We start from the raw sequence: 20,948 nt of genomic DNA on the forward strand, positions 1-20,948 counted from the left end.
TTTTTCAAAACGTGTGCATTATTTAATAGTTTAGAGGTAAACAAAATAATTCAGAGTTGTTTAATGTGCAGAGACTCTTTTTGAATATATCAGAGTGGTTTCGATAGGAACCAGATGTCTGAAGAGTTTTATGTCTCCAAAAGCTACCTCACAGAAAACTATAACACAAAATGGTCATGAATATACTGCTTTATGTCTGAATCACTGCTTTATGATAATTTTAAGAAAATATCTTGGCCTAGCATATTTTTGAACATCATTTTAGTGATTTAAGTTATAGACATTGCAACACCCGGTTCCTATCAGCACCACTGTAAAGAAATCTAAATCCACAAGTTTCTCTACAATGAAACGCATCGCATCAAAACATTGAATGACTTCCTTAGAGATTGAACTATGAGGATATTTTGGAAAATCTGTGGAATTCAAATCTTTCGGGTATGCGGAACACCAGCCCTGTCTCACCTGCTAGTACATTCAATAAGTGAATAACTTATTGCTAATCAACTAGGTAATGCTTCTGTGTGGGTACAAACTAGGCTGTGCAATATACTGTTATGTGATTGTTATTTGTCTTGCAAACGACAGTATTGCTACATTTTTGTTACTGAAATGAAAAGAAGCATCATAATTGAGTCAGGAGAAAAAATAACATGCTAAAACATGATGTTTGTGTGCTGCTGCGAGTGACCCTGTAAGCATGAAATGATAAATTAACAGTCTGAGGTGTTGGGTCAGAATTTGCGGGAGTTTTTCGTGCCACATCATTTGTCTTTATGCATAAATGTCACACAAACAGACTAAAAAAGAAGCTCTGGTTCAATGTTTTGGCTCAAACACAAATGAGCATTACACTGATAAAGACATGATGACAAGAGAAGATAACAGGAAGGCATCGATATCAATACCTGTGTCATGTATCGGCCCGATACTGTGTTCATTTACTTGTACTCAACCTCATAAAAATGCACCAATACTAACATTCAGTACCGTCATATACCATATGAAGTAAGCCTAGTAAGTGTACATTGCCACAAACAAACGACTCAAGCTGTCAATGAACAAGGGTCTGCTCACACAGAAGAGTGTCTGTGACCCTGTAGAGGTCAGACACAAAGTCTGTGGTCACTTTAAACACTCTGACAAACAAAAACAGTAGCCTGTTTTTAAACACACACAATCACAACTGCTTTCCCAATATGGGTGGAGACATGTAGGCTAACAAAACAGAGACAAAAAAAAGTCAGTGTTTGCTACCAACCTCATACTTTATTCTGTTTGACTGAATAAAATTATATAGAATATAATGTATAAACATGAATACGGTGATTGTTTAAAACTGTCAAGAGACCGTATTGTCTTTTTGTGTATATTTCAGTGCACAGTGCGATTAGCCAAGCTACTTATGAGTTATTTTTAATGAATCAGCTTTACTGAAAATTGTTCATAGACATAGACCATCTACATAGGCTGCGTTTCATGTAGCATGTCAATCAAACCGAGCACGTTCATACAGTGTGAGTATATAAATCACAGGCTTTGTCCATAAGTGATGCTCTATTCAAATACACAGAGGTAGTCACCAAATCACACATGTATCTCTGGCTTTAGGGGACATCCAACTACAGCTCAGCAAACTAAACAAAAGACATCAACAAGAGGTAAAACTTCACAAGTGAGCTCTTCAGATGCATTAGCCTCAGATGTGATTCCTGCTGTCACTGTGCTACAGAGACTGTTGCTGAAAGAGACAGATGAAAATCATGAGAACAAAACTATGAAAAGTACTTTAATTACAGCTGTACAGAAGTGCTTTTCTGACATGCAACAAAGCACGGTCTTCTCCACTGCAATGCTACTCAAGCCGGGGTAACTAAGGTAGCATAGCAAGCTAAAGCATGACATTTAAAAGCAGCTAGATTTGAATGATTTAATTGTTAAGGTGGGTTGCACTCATTTACATTAACAACTACCTAATTCTATGTAGGTTACTCACTACAGTACTTGATTATGGGGGAGTACTAAAAAACACGTACTCAGTCTGAAAAAAATGGTATTGATGCATCCCTAGTAGACAAGCTTGTCCTTTATTATTAACAAATAAAAGTATCCTCAGTGGAGGCATGGTCACCGCACTCTGTAGGGCTCATGCTGATGCACATCTTTGTGCCAATTTGCACATCAGTCTAGAAATGCAATGCTGGCTAAAACACTACAGTAAAACAATTAGTAAAACACTAATAAAACAATTTGCCTGCCTTTGATTTAAGACGATAGAAGACATTAGTGTTTCCTGCAGGAGCCTATTTGTCAGTTCTATTCTTTCCCAGTAGTTAGGCTTTAAAGCCTTTTTGAGCGCTGATCACTCAAAGAGATGATTCACAGAAACATTTAGCTGTGCATGAGTCCTAATTCCATATTCCTTAGAAAATCTTTTCTAAATATTACTAAATGAATGAGTAATTTATCTATGTTAGATATTGGCTGAGGTGTGTGCTGCTATTATGTCCCTTGGTCACGCCTGCCTCTGATGTATTTGCACTATTTTTACTGAACAGCCGTATTCAAAACGTGGAGCCATATTCTACACTTTCTGTTTTGGGTTTTAGGTACCAAAAACAGTCCTAATGCACTTTTACATGACCATTTTCCAACCTTTTTCTGTCCCTTAGAATTACACAAGCTGTTTTCTATTTGCAATTTTTCTAATCAATATTACAACTGTGATGTAAATAGTGATTATCTTCTATAAATTAAAGTCCAGGCATGTTATTTTGGCCAAAAGGTCAAACATACTGCTTGAGCCTTGAACATAGCCAGTCACTGCAAGTTAGTGGTGGTGGTGTTACAGACATATCACACAGATGTTCCGTTTCTGCTACTAATTGGTCTAACTGTTCTACAGGCAATTTACAAGCTTAATTAACAAGCCTCATTTCTACACTTCAAACTTAAGACAGTAGAGTCTATAATTAAAATTGCAGTTCTTGTTATTTGAATTTCATTTCAGTATGAAAACGATTCATCTGTACCAGAGACCGAGTAGTACATTTTGAAACTAAAAAATGTTTATGGGCTCCAGAGTGGCCCAACCGTCTAAGCGCTGACCCTATCATCAGGAGATTGCGAATTCAATCCCTGGTGATGCTACAGCCATCCGTTGCCGGGAGTCCAAGAGAGCACAATTGGCCTCACTCTCTCTGGTTGGGCAGGATGCCCCTCCTTCTCCCCCCATCACCCAACACGATGCTAGTCAGCGCAGGTGTCTGTTAGCTGACGTAGCAGATCTGGCGGTTGGGCGCTTTCCTCCGAGCGTGTTCAGCTGTCCAATGATCCACCCGGTGTTCAACACCACTCAAAAAATGAGTGTTGAAATATTTCATGTTTTGGGTTGAGAAAATGAGGGCATCTTTCTGTATAAAAATGATAAGCTTTTCCAAACTATGCTTTTGTACATCAAGTTCAATAGGAACTCATTTTGGACTAGCTCAGGAGTGCCCTCTAGGACCTGACAAACCTGGATGACAACACTGTGTGGCAATTCTCCTCACTAGAAATTGTCTGGCCTCATCCATTCAGAGGTCAACACAGCCAAAGCAGTAGTGCTCTTGGTTGAGAACGTGAATTTAGTTCAAAATTGAACTCAACATGAAGTTTTAATGTAGCCGTAGTGTAAGGCTAGTGTGACTGGACAGCATTCCCTGGCAGTAAACAGTATTGAACTAAGTTTTAGGTCAGAAAAATTCATTTGTGCCTGCTTAGTCTATTGGCCTACTGACTTTGAAACAGTATTACGAGGTGTTGCTGTAATTTGTCAATATCGTACAACTCTACTTTTCCGTATAAGCACAACAAGAAGCAAAGTCGAAATGCTGGTCTGTTAACCCAACACACACACACACACCAGAACATTTCTCCTCTGGGATTTATCTATCACAGTCAAGGTCAGAGATCTCTTCGCTGCCTCTCAATGGGATGGATGTGTCCACAGAGGTTGATTCTGAATATTCTAAATCTGCTGACGGTGACTTTCACGTCTCTTGTTAAAGTTCCCTTCAGGTGTGATCGTCCTTACGTTACTCTCTCAAAAATAAAGGTCCCAAAACCAGTTATCTGTGCAGAAAAACATAAGAACAGTTCTTCACTTCTTTCCACTTCTAAAAACTGAAATACTGATCCTTGGTACTGAAATACAAAGAAAGAGACTTTTTGAGAAGCCCGCCTGTTTTGCTTTGTACACCAAACCTGAAGTACAAAATGTGTGTGTAATCTTAAATTCTGAGCTCTGTTTTAACACACATGTAAACGCAGTCACTAAAGTAGCTTTTCAACATTAAGTAGTATTAACATTATTCAACATAAAGAAACAGTTAGCTAATCGTTTTTGGGGCCACAGAAATGTTGGGTAGGATGATGCAATAGTGTAGTGTTTACGTTGGTATTATGTCACTGTGTCTTCCCAAAACCAAAAAACAATCAAATTTGTGAATGTAAGTTCAGTTTGTTAACGTGGCCATCAAATAAATGAAAGCTGTGTCTGATTTTCAATCCACCATTTAATAACTGTCAAACCATCCATCCTGCAACAATTGCTAAATGGTGCTGCAAACTAGGAGAAAGGAGCTGCTTAACATGAGCCTAGCTAGCATGCTAAAATAAAATCCATACTTTTTGTTTTTTACATTACAAAACAGGTTAAAAACTATGTTTTGGGATAATAATCCCTTCGATGAAGGGCTTGTGGAACGCTGCCTTGCCTGACACTTAAAAGCGGATAAGCAATATATTAAAAAAACTAAAGAAGGGTGGGGCAAATGCCCTGCCCTATCTCACAAAGCTTGAGATGTCCACGGTTATGCAGTTGTAGAGAACGGTCTGAAAACAGCTGCTATAGTGAAACTGCATTTAACAGGTGGAAAACAGCAGGGATTTTAAGCATGCAGGGATGCCTTGGCACCCAGAAGAACTGTGCTGTTTTCCTGATGCATGTATTTTACTTGTGTTCTTTTGTTCGCACAGGGCTGCCAAATTTGCAAACTGGCCTAGTTTGATAGTGCAGTCACTTCTTGTTTTTTATATATACATATTTTTAAGACAATTTACAAAGACAAGTGCCAGTAAGTTGTAGAAGATTTGTTAGATGTAGAGGGATTATTTAGAAAATAATAATATTTAGTGGGTTTGACACACATTTCGGGCTAGTTTCAGCTTCTACTGGGTTTTTAGCACACTCTGAACTGCTGAACAGCAAGCAAAAACTCTGGTACAGCACAAGATTTAGCTGACTTAATTTTGTTTTACATTAAAATTTTATTCACACTTGATAATGACACTATCATTTAAATTAATGATCGCTTTCCCCATTTTCTCAGTATGTGATCTGCTCATAATACTACAGGACGACAGTAGTGCAGAGCAATCACATTATCTGGTAGTTTATAAGCAAGTAGTAAAGTACAGAAACTAATCAAATTAGTTATTCCATTTGGCTGCTGTAGTTGATCCCTAAAACCAGCTAAGCTTAAAAGTCCCAAGCCAAGATAAAGAACAATGATGAAGACAAAGCTAAAATGTCATTGTTCTTAGAGAAAAGGTGAATAGACTGGCAAAATCAGTCCACCTGCCAAAGCTGAACAAAGTTCATGTGATATGCAGCAAGTTCTCCAAAATGGTCATTTTACAGGAGCAGGAAAAAAATATAACTTGTAATGGAAGTTAATGTAACAAGCAATTTAGGACCATTTCTTAATCATGTAATTTTAACAAAATGGAGTTTTCAAATTATGCAAAAAACAAAAAGAAATTACAAAAATGGACATACAAGGTTATTGTCTATCATCTGCTATATACTCACTGAGCTACCATACTCACTACCCATTTATATTTACTGTATATTTATATTTACATGTGCAGTATATTTACACTTACAACATAGTATATCTGTACGATGTTGATTATGCTCACCTTTGCACTATGCTATTCTTTGCACTTCTGATATGTATGTACTGTATGTATGTGCGTATGTATGTATCTACCTACCTAATAGCTGTTCATCAGCTATTTCATGTTCTGTAGTGTTGGTCAGTGATTTCATGTAATATTAATAACATCAGTATGTTAATCTACAAATGTACATATTCATATACGTTGATTGATGTGATCTGATCAAACTGTGTCTGTATGGTTTTGTGTCCTTCAAGTAGCCACTGCTCTATTTCCTAATAAAAGTAGTGTTAATAATAGTACAGCATTGATATTCCTTGTATGTGCAAGGTCCATTCCCAATAACATATGTTTGAAAGTGGCCTATAACGTGTTTTAAAACAAACCCCTTCAAATAATACATGAAAAACAAACAAATAACAATTGCCCACCCATCCCCCCATCCCCTAATATGGAGGTATTGCATTTTGCAGTGCTAAAAATGATTCTGTCTGAATTACAGGAATAAAGCCAATGGAAAAAAGTAAGAAAGAGTAAAAGACAAAACGAGAAAAAAAACCCTGGAAAATAGGTGATTTAGGTTAATCAAGACAGCTGAGTTCTTATCAAAAAGAGTAATGAACTACATTTCAGGAGAGTTTTATTTTGATTACAATCAATTAAACCTGATTAAATGCCAGTGGCAAAGAAAGAAGATCTGGGGTTTTACACAGGGAAGGACTTTGCGGGATACTCAGAAAATGGATCATCTGTCACCCCGATGCTTTCAATCAAACACATAATTTACAGAGAGCTGAATCCTGTAACATAGCTCAAAACATACAAAAAAACAATTTGTCTGGTACTGGTACTATATTCCACTAAACAAAACAAATCTGTTTGCAGTATCTTCCTGCTTCTAGCATCATTGCCTTGATAATGTCTACATGGCTAGTGGCACTCATTAGGACCACCCTACAGAGGCAGTTTCCTGAACATCCTCATTAATGCAATTCTTTAGATGGCTGGCAAGTTTAAAGATAAAGCGCATCTGAAGTGGGGGGATAGTGGCAGCCGATAAAAAATGGATGAGGTTACGTTTGCCGCTATGAATCCTCAGCCTTGTCCTTAGTTAGCATGCGGTGGGGACTTGTCCAGACTGACCCTTTGCTTGATTCATGTTCCTTAGCAGGGTAGACGTATTAGTATTTTCAGAGATGAGAGCACACCAGCGGTCAGAGTTCAACTGCATGGACCATATGGCCAAAACCCCCTCCAGAGACACAATCCACCTTATTACTCAGGTGCAACCTTTGCTGCTCTTAATAAGGCAGAGACAGTGTCAGGGGCTGCATTTCAACTCCCTCGGCTTTGCAGCCTCCCTCGGAGTTACATAAACGTGACAGAGCAGAACCCAATTCTCTCTATTATGGGGAATCTGAACTTTATGTGGTTGCCACAGGGACAGAATAGAAAGAAGTGGCCAAATTTGGAAGATCACTGTAGGGAACACTTGGTGCACTACTTAGGGCTTAACCCTGTCTTACCCAGGGATTTTAAATGTTTGAAATTTGTATTTTTTTTATCATTTTTTTATTTACTTTATTATTTTAGTTTTCAATCTCAGTTTAGTTCAGTTTTGAGTGTATTTATTTTCTATAAAGAAACAATTTTACTTTAGTTATTACTCAGTTTGGTCAAAAACTGTTGTGTCCAAAATTTGTAGACACCTGCTCAGCCAACATTTCCTCTGAACTCAAGGGTGTTAATAGGGAGTGACCTTAGACTCATGTGTGGCTCCCTCAGAGCATCCCATTCTATTGGCATTGCTTTTCTATGGAGATTAGCTGTGTGTGTGCAATTGAAGGCCTGTGTCAGCAATGGGTGCACCTTAAAGTAGCAGTAAGTTTTTTTTTTGTTAAAATTGAAAGAAGTAGCATTACTGAGTCAGGAGAAAAAACATGTTCAAACATGGTGTGCGTGCACTGCTGCAAGTCGCCCTGTAAAGCCTGAAACAGACATTTAAAAGTCCCAGACGTTGGACTGGATTTCGCAGGACTTTTTCAGGCTACCTCAAATGTCTTTACGTATTTAAGACACATGCACAGGCTAAAAATGTCTCAAAAGCAAATTCAACATTATAGTGACATAGATGTGGCAACAATAGTAGATAAATCATTTACATCTCTTGAAGATATGTTGTTGACCAAGTTTTGAGTGAGTTTTCTTTCAACACAATACATTCTTTCAACGCACTTGCAAATGTCATATTCATCCGCTTGGGGAAGGGGTCCAAAGCACAACCCACGCTACAAAATGTTTTCAGTATGTTACGTGCAGTTATGCATTTCCACCAGAGAGGTCTCCAAATCCCCAAATCTTACTTAGTGCAGCATTAAAATACCCAAATTCATTAATCAGAAGGGTGTCTGGATACTTTTAAATTTGACTCATACAAGTTTGGGTGCTTTAGAAATGCTAAATGCTGTTTAAAACATCTCTGTTAAGGTGTTGGCTTAATCAAAATGGCAGTTATAATAGAATAAATAAATAAAATGAAAAGCAGTAAATGTCAGCTTTATTAGCTAACTATACTGTGTGTCAGATGACTTAATGACATATGACTTATGTCAATTTTTCCAACTCATCCTGCGCCATTTCATAACTGAAAAAAAATAAGTTCAATTTGCTTACAGGCTCACAAAATTAATGCCAACAGTGCACATTTTTCAATACACCATTCAATAAATAAAGACATTAAAGCAGAGAAATGTTTAGGTTAATCTAACAAATGTGGTTAGAAAATTCACATATGAGAGAACATACATTGCTTAAGAACCTCAATAACACACTCATTAATCCTAAGTTACAACATTATCAAGAATCCTGCCTCTGATCTTCATGTCTTATGCACCTATTTAATGCTATACACTCTTTCATGAGTTCCGTGACCTCAGCCTGATGGATCTGTCACTACGCAGTGTGGCGGAACCTCATCATTTACAAATGAAGCGCCGATCTTACTTATGGCACAAGGACTGCCTTTAAGACTTATGGCTTTAAACCATTGGTTCACTTACATTCAACTAGACTAATGTACCTAAGAAGAATACCCTCTATGCTTTTACCAAATAACCACAATTTTTCACCCTGAATGGACGCATATTTGGCTTAAGCTGAGCAGTGTAATTAAAGGTGAATATGATTTACTTAAGTGTAACTGACAATTAATGAGCATAATATTTTTGTATAAAAGCAAATGTGGCATTTTACTTGATGAACAAAAATACAGTTCTAAAAATGTTTAAAACCATGAGAAAACTAAAACTGGACTAAGGTGCAGACAGTTCATTACAGTCCACACCAGCTGTTAACGATCATAAGTCATGAGAAAATTCTAGCAATTTATTTTAAAAGATTCTTAGAAGGAGAGCTTTCTTTGAAAAGTGAAAATTTTGGGGAAAAGTAAGCCAATAAGCCTATTCAACCTACACATTTATTTACATTCTTAATAAGAAATAGTTTTAGTATTTAAAGAAAAACTGGGCATCTCATCCAGTAAACAAACATCATTGCTTCTTACTGTGAGTGCTGAGCCAATATTATTGTTTTTTTCCTAAGATAAGTGTGACCTTGCAGAGCTAAATACAGGTCAAAACCACAAACGTGGTGTCAAAACTGAAATAGGTGGTCTTGGAAAGAAACTTTTTTTTTCAGAATTCTGTGAGTATTCTGTGTTTAAGATGTTCACAAAACATGGAGATTGATGGGCCTCATTCACCAATATCTTCCCAAGTTTTTTCTTAAATTTGTTCTTGAGAAAGGACCTAAGAAAAAGTCTATGTCAGATTCATGGCGTGGTCTTCAACTGCACCTTTGTGCTCTAGATTGTGAGTAGATTCTGTTCTTACCTAAGAACAAATCCCAACTAAGAAAAAACTGGTGAATGTCAGAATCTTTGTGAAAACTGCACAAGTGGCTTTTAAGAAAAAAATTATTCTTAAAAACAGTTGGTGAATGAGGTCCAGTGCTCCCATGTGACGCAACAGTCTGAACATTGGTTCTATCTTTGGCAGTTCGCGAGATGCTACAGTCATCTGTGGCTGGGAGTCCAAAACAGCACAACAGGCCTCCCTCCCCACCATCACTCAGTACAATGCTAGCCAATGGGCGTGTCTGTAAGCTATCGTAAGAGAACTGGCAGTTAGCGTTCTTCTCCATGCATGTTTAGCTGTCCAATTACGTTGTATTACAGATTATGGAAAGTGAGACATCATCAACCAATCAGTCAGCCATTATCAATATGAACAGTTACGTGTTACAATGACAATCAGTACAGTCATCAGTCAGTTATAAGAGTTTGATGATGCTACATTAATAATTTGCTTGCTGTGACAAGCAAATTTGCAGAGCAAACAAGTGTACATGCAGGTGTTGTAGGGTAGCTGCATCTGTGGAATAAATTTGTGCTAAGGCTAGGTCATCCTTTTTTCTAATTTTGTTACCCTATACTTTGCTGTCTGAATGAATGAATGAATGAATGAATGAATAAGACTGTGCTGTGAAATAATCAATGCATTTAGTTTACTGATTTACACACATCATTTCCTCATGAATGAATGGAATGCATTACATCAAATCTGTCTTTTTAGTTTATTTTGGCAATATTTGTGTTGAAGTAATATTTTATTCATGTAAAAATGACAGACAAATGTAGTTAGGTACAGAGAAAAAACAATGTATCACTTTCTATGTCAGTTTAATGCAGTAGGGTCATTTTATTTATTTATTTATTTATTTCCCCCCCTAGCAACTTGCCATCTCTACAACATTTCTGGGTCTAACGTGGCTCATTCTAAATGTTCTACGTGCACTTTTGGGCTTCACATGTCTCAGAGGAAGCATGTGCTGGCCTACTCCCTCCCAGCTTGGTATCATCACATAACAGTGAACAGACTTAGCTAGCAAATGGGAATTGACATGACTATATTTGGGAGATAACTGGCAAACTGGGCAAGAAGGAATGAATAAATTAATAATAATAATAAAAACAGAGAGTCATAAGTAAACAAATTACTTATGACACTGTTGCTTAAGATTTCGATGTGTTATTTCCTAATTAGCTAGCCTTTGTGGTTTTTTTGTGCAATCATTTATACAGTGGGGTCTTACACTGTTTCTTACTAAGATGATCATTGTACACACAGTCAGCTACAGTTTAGCTAGACAACGCCTGGCACATTTAAATTTGGTAGGCCTACATCTCATCATCAAAGTTAGGTAAAATGCCATTTGCAGAGTTTACATTACACTACATTAGAATCATGTTTACACACAAACTCACTAGCTACATGGTTCAAACTTTCCTTTACAGATAAATCTACAGCCTTGTAACAATAAAACCACAAAAATAACATGATAAATGTGATTTGCACACTTCAGCAGAATCTTACTTTACTAAATGCTACAATCATAATACAACCCCATTTCCAAAAATACTGGGACACTGTGCAAGAGGTAAATGAAAACAAAATGCATTGATGTACAAATCATTTATACCCTATATCTATTTGAAAATAGTACAAGGACAACATATCAAGTGTTAAAACTTAATTTTTTTTTTCATTTTTTGAAAAATGTATGCCCATTTTGAATTTGGTGGCAACAACAAGTGCCAAAAAATGTTGGGACGGGGCAACAAAAGACTGGTAATGTTGTGTAATGTTAAAAAAAAAAACACCTTAAGGATAATTGGCAACAGATCAATAACATGATTGGGTATAAAAAGAGCATCCCCTTTTTGGAAATCATGGGCACTGCATCCTCTGGGCTAAAGACCACTTGGCTCGTTATCAAAGCACAGTTCAAAAGCCAGCATCCATGATGGTATAGGGGTGCATTAGTTCACATGGCATGGGTGACGTGCACATCTGTGAAGTCATTAATGCTGAACGATATTTACAAGTTTTGGCAACATATGCTGCCATCCAGACGGCGTCTTTTTTAGGAAGAGCCTTGACTATTTCAGCAAGACAATGTAAAACCACATTCTGCACGTGTTACAAGAGAATGGCTCCGTAGTAAAAGAGTCTGGGTGCTAAACTGGCCTGCCTGCAGTCCAGACCTGTCACCCACTGAAAACATTTGGTACTTTATGAAACGAGAAATATGACAAACAAGACCCCGAACTGTTGAGCAGCTGAAATCCTACATCAAGTAAAAATGGGAAAACATTTCACTTTCAGAACTACAGCCTCCTACAGTCTCCTTAGTTCCCAAACGCTTACAGAGTGTTATTAAAAGAAGAGGTGATACAGCACAGTGGTAAACATGCGCCAGTCCCAACTTTTTTGGAATATGTTGCTTCCATCAAATTCAAAATGGGCATATTTTAAAAAAAAACCAATATAATTTCTCAGTTTTAGCATTTGACATGTTGTCTTTGTACTATTTTCAAATAAATATTGGGTTTAAATGATTTGCACATCAATGCATTTTGTTTTTATTTACATTTTGCACAGCGTCCCAACTTTTTTGGAAATGGGGTTGTAGATGATTTGAGAAAGGGGCCCAAACTTGAAAGCATAGATTTAGAAAAGGCTGAATTAACAGTGATTTTGAGTTTAAATGTTTGTTATTAAATAGGTTTTTAAACCTATTAAATAGGTTTTTCTGATGTTCATAAGCTTATCAATTATTAAAATTACTCTTTTTCTGAAATAACACAGCATGAGCTATGGGAACACATGTGGCCTTAGAGAGTACAAGGGGTATCATGTTAAACAGGCTAATCTTCCTTTTCTTTGTAAGATATATCACTAAAACTGAAAGGTCCATATGAGATTTATTTTCTGTATTAATTTCCTAGGACATGTGTTCATTTAGATGTAGGTGTGTTTATGCGTCGCTTTTCTCCTGGGCTAAGTGTTGGTATTGGAAAAAAAAGCACATCAATAAAACAACAGCACACCTCAGAATATTATACTTCATTATATCTGAAACAACCATACGCTTCAGTGAGTTAAAAGCTCCAGCATAAACTTGATTTGTTAATACTAACAATGAAAATAATACTCCGTAATACATAATGATGGATGGCTGCTTGGGAGTATAAAAGAAAAAGATCACTGGGTGAAAACTGAGCTGAGAAGTCCATCTCAGCGCTTAGCAAGTGCAGAGAAATTGATATGTAAAGTTTTCACTCTTTAACACAAACACCGTCCACTGTACCTGCATCAATAACCTATGGTGACGTGGGCAGACATGCAACAAGAGATAAGCGCAAAGGTGTGTTCCACTGGCTGTGATGAGAGAGGGAAAACAGAGAAAGATGGAGACCTGAACTGAATTTTAGAAGGACCAGAAACGTGCCGTGCAGGTGAAATACAACCAGTCTTACTGAGAGTCATTTCAGGTTGGAGATGGAGAGACCACAGTCTTCAAGCAAAAACTGGATGGTATGTCCACCACTTCACAGTTTACATAACTTAGAATAAGAAGTTGTATGGTATGAATGTTGTAAATTAAGCTGTAGTTAGGTTACCTGATTAACCATTAAACAAACAATCGTTCAGCCAATGTCTGTAAAAAAAGTTTCATTTTATTTCATTTCTTATATGATTAGTTAGATTTATCTTTCAAGTTGTAGTGGTGCCAGCGAGCACTTTTTCAAAGGGCAACGATGCACCATATTGAAGGCAAACATCCTCAAATGACAAGGCAACTACTTTGTTTATGTTCTCCGAGAGAAAGTGTGATGCACAGCGGTGTGAGGAAGTCACATATGGGTGTGCAAAATTACATGTTGGAGAGTTATTGAGGCACACTGAGCCAAAGCTAGCCATGGTCATGGCAAGTTCGCTGTAACTTAAGCTAGTAATGAGTGGTAACTTTAGAACATTAGAATCTAGAACATTTAGTAGCCCATTATTATAAATTCCAGTCTTTTCGTCAACTTTGTAGTTTTTGGTTATATAATCATGAACATATTACAGCTGTCAGCCCCCTGGTTTAAACAAAACTGTGCTCTTACGTTGGATATGTTTAATACAGTTTTGGCTGTTTACTTCATATACACTTATGTCTGGCCTATCAGTACTTTGTTCCACAGTCCACACAAGGAACACTTTGTAATATCTCAGTGCATTTTATAATTAACCTTTGTTTTATTGTTTATTTTTAGGCTTATCGATTAACAATGAATCACAGACTAATGCTGGCCAGATATCGTTCAAAAGAATGTGCCAAAATTTGCAGATATCCCATATTTTTCTTGCATTTTTTCCCCTTGTGGTCAATTTTCTGAGGTTTGTGTGAATTTATGTATCATGACCATTTTCCAACTTCTCTTTATCCCCTTGTATTGAACATTTACATGAGTCTGATGTACCTAAATTACCTCTGCTCTAATTGGCTGCCCTGTATTGTGCAACATCCAAGCTGACACACTCCTTATAACTTTAACATGATCAGGCTAAACTGCTGTTATCTGAATAGGTGGATATATGCAAAGTAGAAAACAAAAATAAAGAAATCCCCAAAAGCTTTGTTTTACCCATATATCCTCTATACCTGCAAAAACACTCCTTTGTACGAGGTGTACTGAAAACAATGTTTTTGTCTATGTAGTACAAAGTAAAGAGCGTATTTCACAGTTTTCAGACACTTCAAGTTGATAAAGAAGAGTAACAAAACAAAAATCCATTGTCTAAGTGGGATGGATAATCTTTCTATCTGATTGCCTGTAGCCATCCAGGCAATGGTAGGCAATCTCCACTGATGTATATCCTCAACAACGTATGAGTGGTGCTGGCTGTCAAAGTAGGATGAAGGAAATGGATTCCTGCACAAAAGCCAGGTTTGATTGGCACCCTATATATCCTCCATACTTGCATCAACACATGTATCTCCTCTGTATGGGCTGTACTGAACACAATGTTTTTACCCATATGGTATACCGCATTGTTCACATAGACGGATGTTGTTTTAGCACCAGCTGCAGCTGTGGTCAATCAAGACAATTGGGCTGTATATGCATCAAGAGGCAGAGGATATTCAGATACACTCTGTGCATCAAAAAAAGCAATATTTTACGTTTCGTTTTTGCAATTAATTTTTTTCCCTGAGGTGCACTTAAGATGCTTGTATGGTTTTATATTCCAAGAACAGTAGACACGACCGTTTTCCAACTTCTTTTTTTTATTATTTTAAAAGAGGCTGTTTTTATTACTGTGTCTTAAGGGCCACAATATATAAGCAAATTATCGTTGTTCTGATTGTTTGGCCTGTATGTTGCCTTTCAAAAAGCAGTCCTGGTGTAAACACTCCTTATAACTTCAAGCTCAGTATCTAGGTCTGAACTATTGTTGATTGAATAGGTGGATATACAGTCATATGCAAAAGTTTAACAATGTTTAAATACAATATCAAATACTTTCAAGAAAATCTAGTGATATGATATGGACCCTTTTGGGATTATTTCAATTTCATAGGCATTTGATCACCTAGGTTTCAATCCATCAGCCACATTCAGTGTCGATACAAGGTAGAACTAAACCCTCTTGTGAAATACTATGAATGAGAGTAGTCAAAGAGGTAGCACATTTCAAGTGGAATAAGATTCTCTACCAGTTATCTTCTGATCCCAGCATTCACTGCTATTTTACACAAACTTCAAGGAGAAGCACCAACCGTCTGTGTCCTGAGACGAACTTGAAGCTGCAACTAAAAGGACTCCTATGCCTATTCCCAGCCATTTAAAGAGCCACGACCGCTGGCGCATCTTCCTCAAGCGTTACTGCATGCCAGCCTGCAAAAAGAAAAGAATAATTATCATCTGTCTCACATATAGCAAGTAGGAAATTCAATTTAACAAAATCATCAATAACACTGTCCTTCTCAGTGAACTGAAAGCGATTACTTGGAATTTTGCACGATAACAATTGCTTATTTTTTAATTCCCTTTACTCATATAGTAAGAAAGTGATAAACACGTCTATTAATAAGCATTTTTTGCCACATAGTGTTTCAATAGTCTTTTAAAAGGATTCCTAGATTATCTTTTTTCATTTTGTTTCATATTATTAAACAACTCTCTGGTGATACATTCAAAAAAATTGACAATATCCATTTTTAACCTTTTTAAGTCTGCTGCCAGAGCAGCCCATAGTAAACAGCATCAGCATGTAAAATCAGTGCTTTATGTGTTGTTCACTGTAATAAATAACTGTGTCCGAGCTGCGGTACAGCTTACTGTAATTATATTTGCAACATTTGTAATGTTTGTTTACAGTAATAACAGTGTACTGTATTTTAAAATGAAAAAAATAAAATGAAATAAAATGAGAGTTAAGTTGGCAGTTTTAAACCTGCATTTTCATTTTAAAGAGTAAAAAATCCTAACAACAGTTTAATTTCAACAGTTGTTCTCTCAAAAGCTAACAGGTTCCTCTAATAATACTCACAAATAGGCATTAAGTTGAAGTATTCACTCAATGATTTACTTGAAAAACTGCAATATATATATACACATACAGGAAATACATTTTTAAACCACTTTTTTTAACTGAAAAACAAGACAAAAGTCCTTTGCTACTGTATGTTTTGTCATAGCACAATACTGTTACAATAATACAGTAGCCACACAATGTTTTGTTAGCCACACAATAGTGTTTGATACAGTAGAATTTGCCTGTACCACAAATGTCTGCCCAGAATTCAAGTGGTCGAGACGCGGTATGCATCTGGAAAAGAGTATCATACTGGCTTGAACATAGTGCATTACTGAACAAATTAGAGAAGTTGCTTACAGTGTTTTGTTTCTGTTTTCCATCTCTAAGTAAAAGGTGTATAAGACTTCCTTTAGATGTTGGATGCACCGCAATTTTGTTTTTAATTCAGAGCACAATTTGTATCTGTACATACTTATTATCACTTGTTTAATCTGAGGAGCAAAACAATGCTTCTGATGTATAAATTTTGATGTGTGATATTTCTATTCATGCAGTGTTAACAGAGAAGAATAGATTAAATGGCAGGAATCAGCACTTTTTGAATCTGTGAAATAAAGGGTAGATTCCTCAATAACACTGGAATCATGTCATTATCAGCAGTTACTTAAATACATGAATGCAGTGGACAAATGTTAAGAATAATTGTACACTAGAAAAGTAGAATATTTAGACAATATTGGGCTGCACTTTCTTAATTTTACTGCACTTGTAACCCTCTATAACACATTTCTACAGTTCCAATTTCTACATTTTATAAATGTTTATTAATCTACATTAATCTACATTATAAACACTGGCAGATAAGTACATTATTATGTACATGAAAAACATCAGCCCACAATTCCCATACTGGTTCATGCCTATATTTAATGTAATTGATACTTACAACCCTAACAATAAAGATTCTACCATGTATTCAGTAGCATATGACAAAGGCATGACTGTGAGGAACAATAGCACTCAAAATGCTGCACATTCCAACTATACTTGAATTTAAAAAAACAGACCACTAACGCTTAGAGGTCACAATTATCACTGACAATATCAAAAGCATCTGTCACTTGTAATTTACCAAAACTGAAAGTACAGATACACATTTATGTTTGTAAAGAGAAGACTATTTAATTATGATTTGAGTTTGAAGACAAACATCCTGACAGAATGTAAATCAAATCCAAATGTAAATTTATGTGACTAATTATGTACCTATTTATGAAATTCATTTATTTTATTTGAATAATATAACAAATATAAGGCAATAACTCGTCTTTTTCCATCCAATTTCCCAAAATATGTCTTACATAGTCCGGTGTAACAAAGGCCATTTCTAGTGTCTCTGTTGAGTTAAATTAATCTTAGCATTACAACAGAAAGTGTGTCTGGTGCTGTTTACTGGCCTACTGTAATTTTGGCTCTGATTCTCCAGCACAACAAAGGGTTTGGCCTTGGGGATGTTGCAGCAAACACAAGCTCTTTGTAAAAAGCAAGTAGAGGAATGGCATTTGTTGCACATATAACCTTTCCCTTTGAAGTCAGCAGGCAGGCTGATGGTGTTCTCCACGTGCAAGATGGAACAACCCACAGCAAAAAAAATACAGCTTTGAAGTTTTTGCTGCATGTCTGAGGTCAACACACCCCTTGCAGGATGAGACTCAAAGAGCAACAGATTTTGACAAGGTTGAGACAACAATACAGACCGAGGCCAATGGTACGGCCAATGGTTACTCAGCGAAAAAATATATATACATTGGGCTATGGCAACCGAGCATGCGCTGACTATGATTTACCACGTTGTGGTCTTATTTACCAAAACTCATCGCTGTCTTACTACGCAGGCTTTTATTATTCTCACAGGATACCAACCCATGCTATGAGTTTTGGAAAGCACACCCTTAAGAGCAATTCGGTCAGAGCCACTGGCTCCAGGAGCTTTTGTTCACTTGAGGAACCAAACACATTTCTGGCACCATAAAAACAGTTAATTATAAATTGACAGCTAAAAAAGAACAAAAGCCAAAGCTCTACAATAGATCATCAAACAGCAAGGCCCCAACTCATCCTCCAAACCTTTTCCGTTACAATTATGTGCATTCTCCAAAAAATGATAAGGCACTGAATACTGTTCTATCACCAATACAGACTGAAATGTAAGAGCACATAGAGGGGATACTCTAGCTCTATCCAATTAAAAGAGAGCAACTTTTCATTTCGAAATTATACAATAAAGACATACAGCCAAAAGTTTACGCACATCTAGGCTAAAGGAATTCAAACTCTTTTTTCTTCTTTTTTTCACAACTCCACATACTTCATGTTACAGTACATTTCTTTTGACGAGTCACTCAGGGCATCTACTTGCTTTAACTGACTTGCCAAAAGAGGTCATTATAAAACAACCGATTAGAGATTTAGGATTATTTCAGCTTTAAATGATTACATCAGATTTCCAGTGTGGTAATTGGGATCATACCTGTGGCTGCATTTAAGTGTCTACCTTTAGAGACAGTGCCTTTTTGCCCTTGATAAATTCAGCAATTCAGCCAAGACCTCAGAAAACAAATGTGGACCTCCACAACGTCCGGTTCCGGTTCCAACTGAAGACACCACGAGCATCTGTACAAACAACTGTATACAAATATAAAAATCTTGGGACTGCACAGACATTCAGGTCACATTCAGGAAGCAGGGACAAATGAACTCCCAGGGCTGAACAAACTTTGGTCTGAAAGGTTCAGCTGAACTCATGACAACAACAAAAGGAATTGGCGAAAGACTTGGTGGCATCAGGTAACAACATATCTACATCCATCATTAAGTGAGTCCTACATCGCCATGGCCTGAAAGGCTGTCTTGCAAGCAAGAAGCCCCTACTCCAAGACTGGCATATAAAAGCCAGACTGATGTTTGCAGGTGATCACAAGGACAAAGACTACTAATCCTTTTGGAGGAGTGCCCTCTGGTCAAAAAAAAACAAAACTGTATCCTGTTTTTTTTTTTTTGACTGGGAAAAGCCTCACTGTTATGTGTTGTGCCCTGCAATGGAGTGGCAACCTGTCCAAAGTGTGTCCTGCTTTCCGTCCAATGACAGCTGGGATTTTTCTCTAGCACCCCCCGCGACCCAGAAGGATAAGCGTTATTGAAAATGAGTGTGTGTTTGTGTGTGCGTGCGTGTGTGTGTGTTATGTGTTGTGATGTGAATATGATATGAGTGTGTGATTGGACGAGAGTGTCAAGAGTTTGTGAATATGTATGAGGGAGTGTGTCTGACAAAGTGTGTGAGGGGGTTTGTGTTAGGGTGGGGAAAGCTGTGGGCCTGGCTCAAAGAGTATCTGCTCTGAGAGAATACGGCCCAATAAACAATTTGACGGCTCCTGCTTCAAAGGTTATTAGGACTGCAACAAATATGTGATAAAATGTGATAATTCATATATTTCTAAGATGGAAAAGACATTCAGATGAATTGTACAATTTTTGATTTTTTAATAAAAATTTTACATCTTTTTAAATGGTACACTTTTTATGAAAAGCGTGTTTCTGTGCATCAGGCCAACAGACAACTAAGTTTTGTTTATGAAGCATAGTGCTAGTGAGCCACTAGAAGTGTGCAGCAGCAGCATATATAAGACATCAACGTAATCTGCCATCATGCAAAAATAGTGATTTATAGTTAGCCCTTCTTTCATGTCAGTCAAATGGTCCTTTCCTGTGACAGAGATATCTTGGCACTCATAACTGTCTGTATTAGATCTCTAATTAGAGGCAATAATGTCAGTTTTAATCGCCTGGGTCAGTCCAAATGCTTTTCCTAGCTAGCCTGCTCTCCACTGCATTTATTTATGAGAATAAACAACAGTGCACTGGTTACCGAGGTGTCCATTCAGAGCAAGAAGAAACATACTCAAACATTATGATTGACTGAATTTAGTGTACACAAAAAACTTCAGTCTAAAAAATGGTCGCCCCCTCACTCACTGACAAAGGGCTGACCAAATGTTTTCAGTTTAAGACAGTATGGTTAAAAAGACACCGTTTCTTCCCCTCTCCTGCACTGCTCATCAGTGACATGATGAAACAGTTGTTTCCTTTCCATCTCATGATAACAAGCATAGCGTTCTGTGAAAATTGTATATGCTAATTCTGTAATCAGATTTGAGTGTACACAGCTTTGATGATAAAAGGCCATTATGAGAACAGATAATAGTAATGTACAAAAAGAAGTCAAAAGAAAAGAAGTAACTGTAACCTCACATTTTTATCATTTTATATTGAATCTCTGGGATCAACACAGGAAAGCTCAATTTGTGGTATATATTGGATCAAAGTGTTTGCACTACCAGTTCACAATGATAACACCACCAACAATTGCAGAAAAAAGACCATTATAATCCAAATATCGTATCAAACTTTCATATTGCAAGGTTATTCTGAAGAATGTTGCAGGAATAAAAGCAAGAATAGCAGTCAGAAAGACAGTGACATATGCTTTCAAGCCTGTAGACTTCCATTACATCAAAA

The 20,948-nt window shown here is 36.9% G+C and overlaps 1 protein-coding gene across 1 annotated transcript in view; it reads right to left on the bottom strand.

Annotated features, from left to right (window-relative positions):
• The window catches only part of pcdh15b (protocadherin-related 15b), a 302,478-nt gene that overhangs the window by 265,045 nt on the left and 16,485 nt on the right, over positions 1–20,948 (bottom strand). The window contains exon 2 of the mRNA XM_036572205.1: positions 15,613–15,730. Within this exon, the coding sequence (XP_036428098.1) occupies positions 15,613–15,703 (91 nt within the window). The 5' untranslated portion in view covers positions 15,704–15,730. The remainder of the gene's footprint in view (positions 1–15,612; positions 15,731–20,948) is intronic.

The sequence above is a fragment of the Colossoma macropomum genome, unplaced genomic scaffold (assembly GCF_904425465.1).
Source record: "Colossoma macropomum unplaced genomic scaffold, Colossoma_macropomum, whole genome shotgun sequence".
In the NCBI taxonomy this organism is placed as follows: Eukaryota; Metazoa; Chordata; class Actinopteri; order Characiformes; family Serrasalmidae; genus Colossoma; species Colossoma macropomum.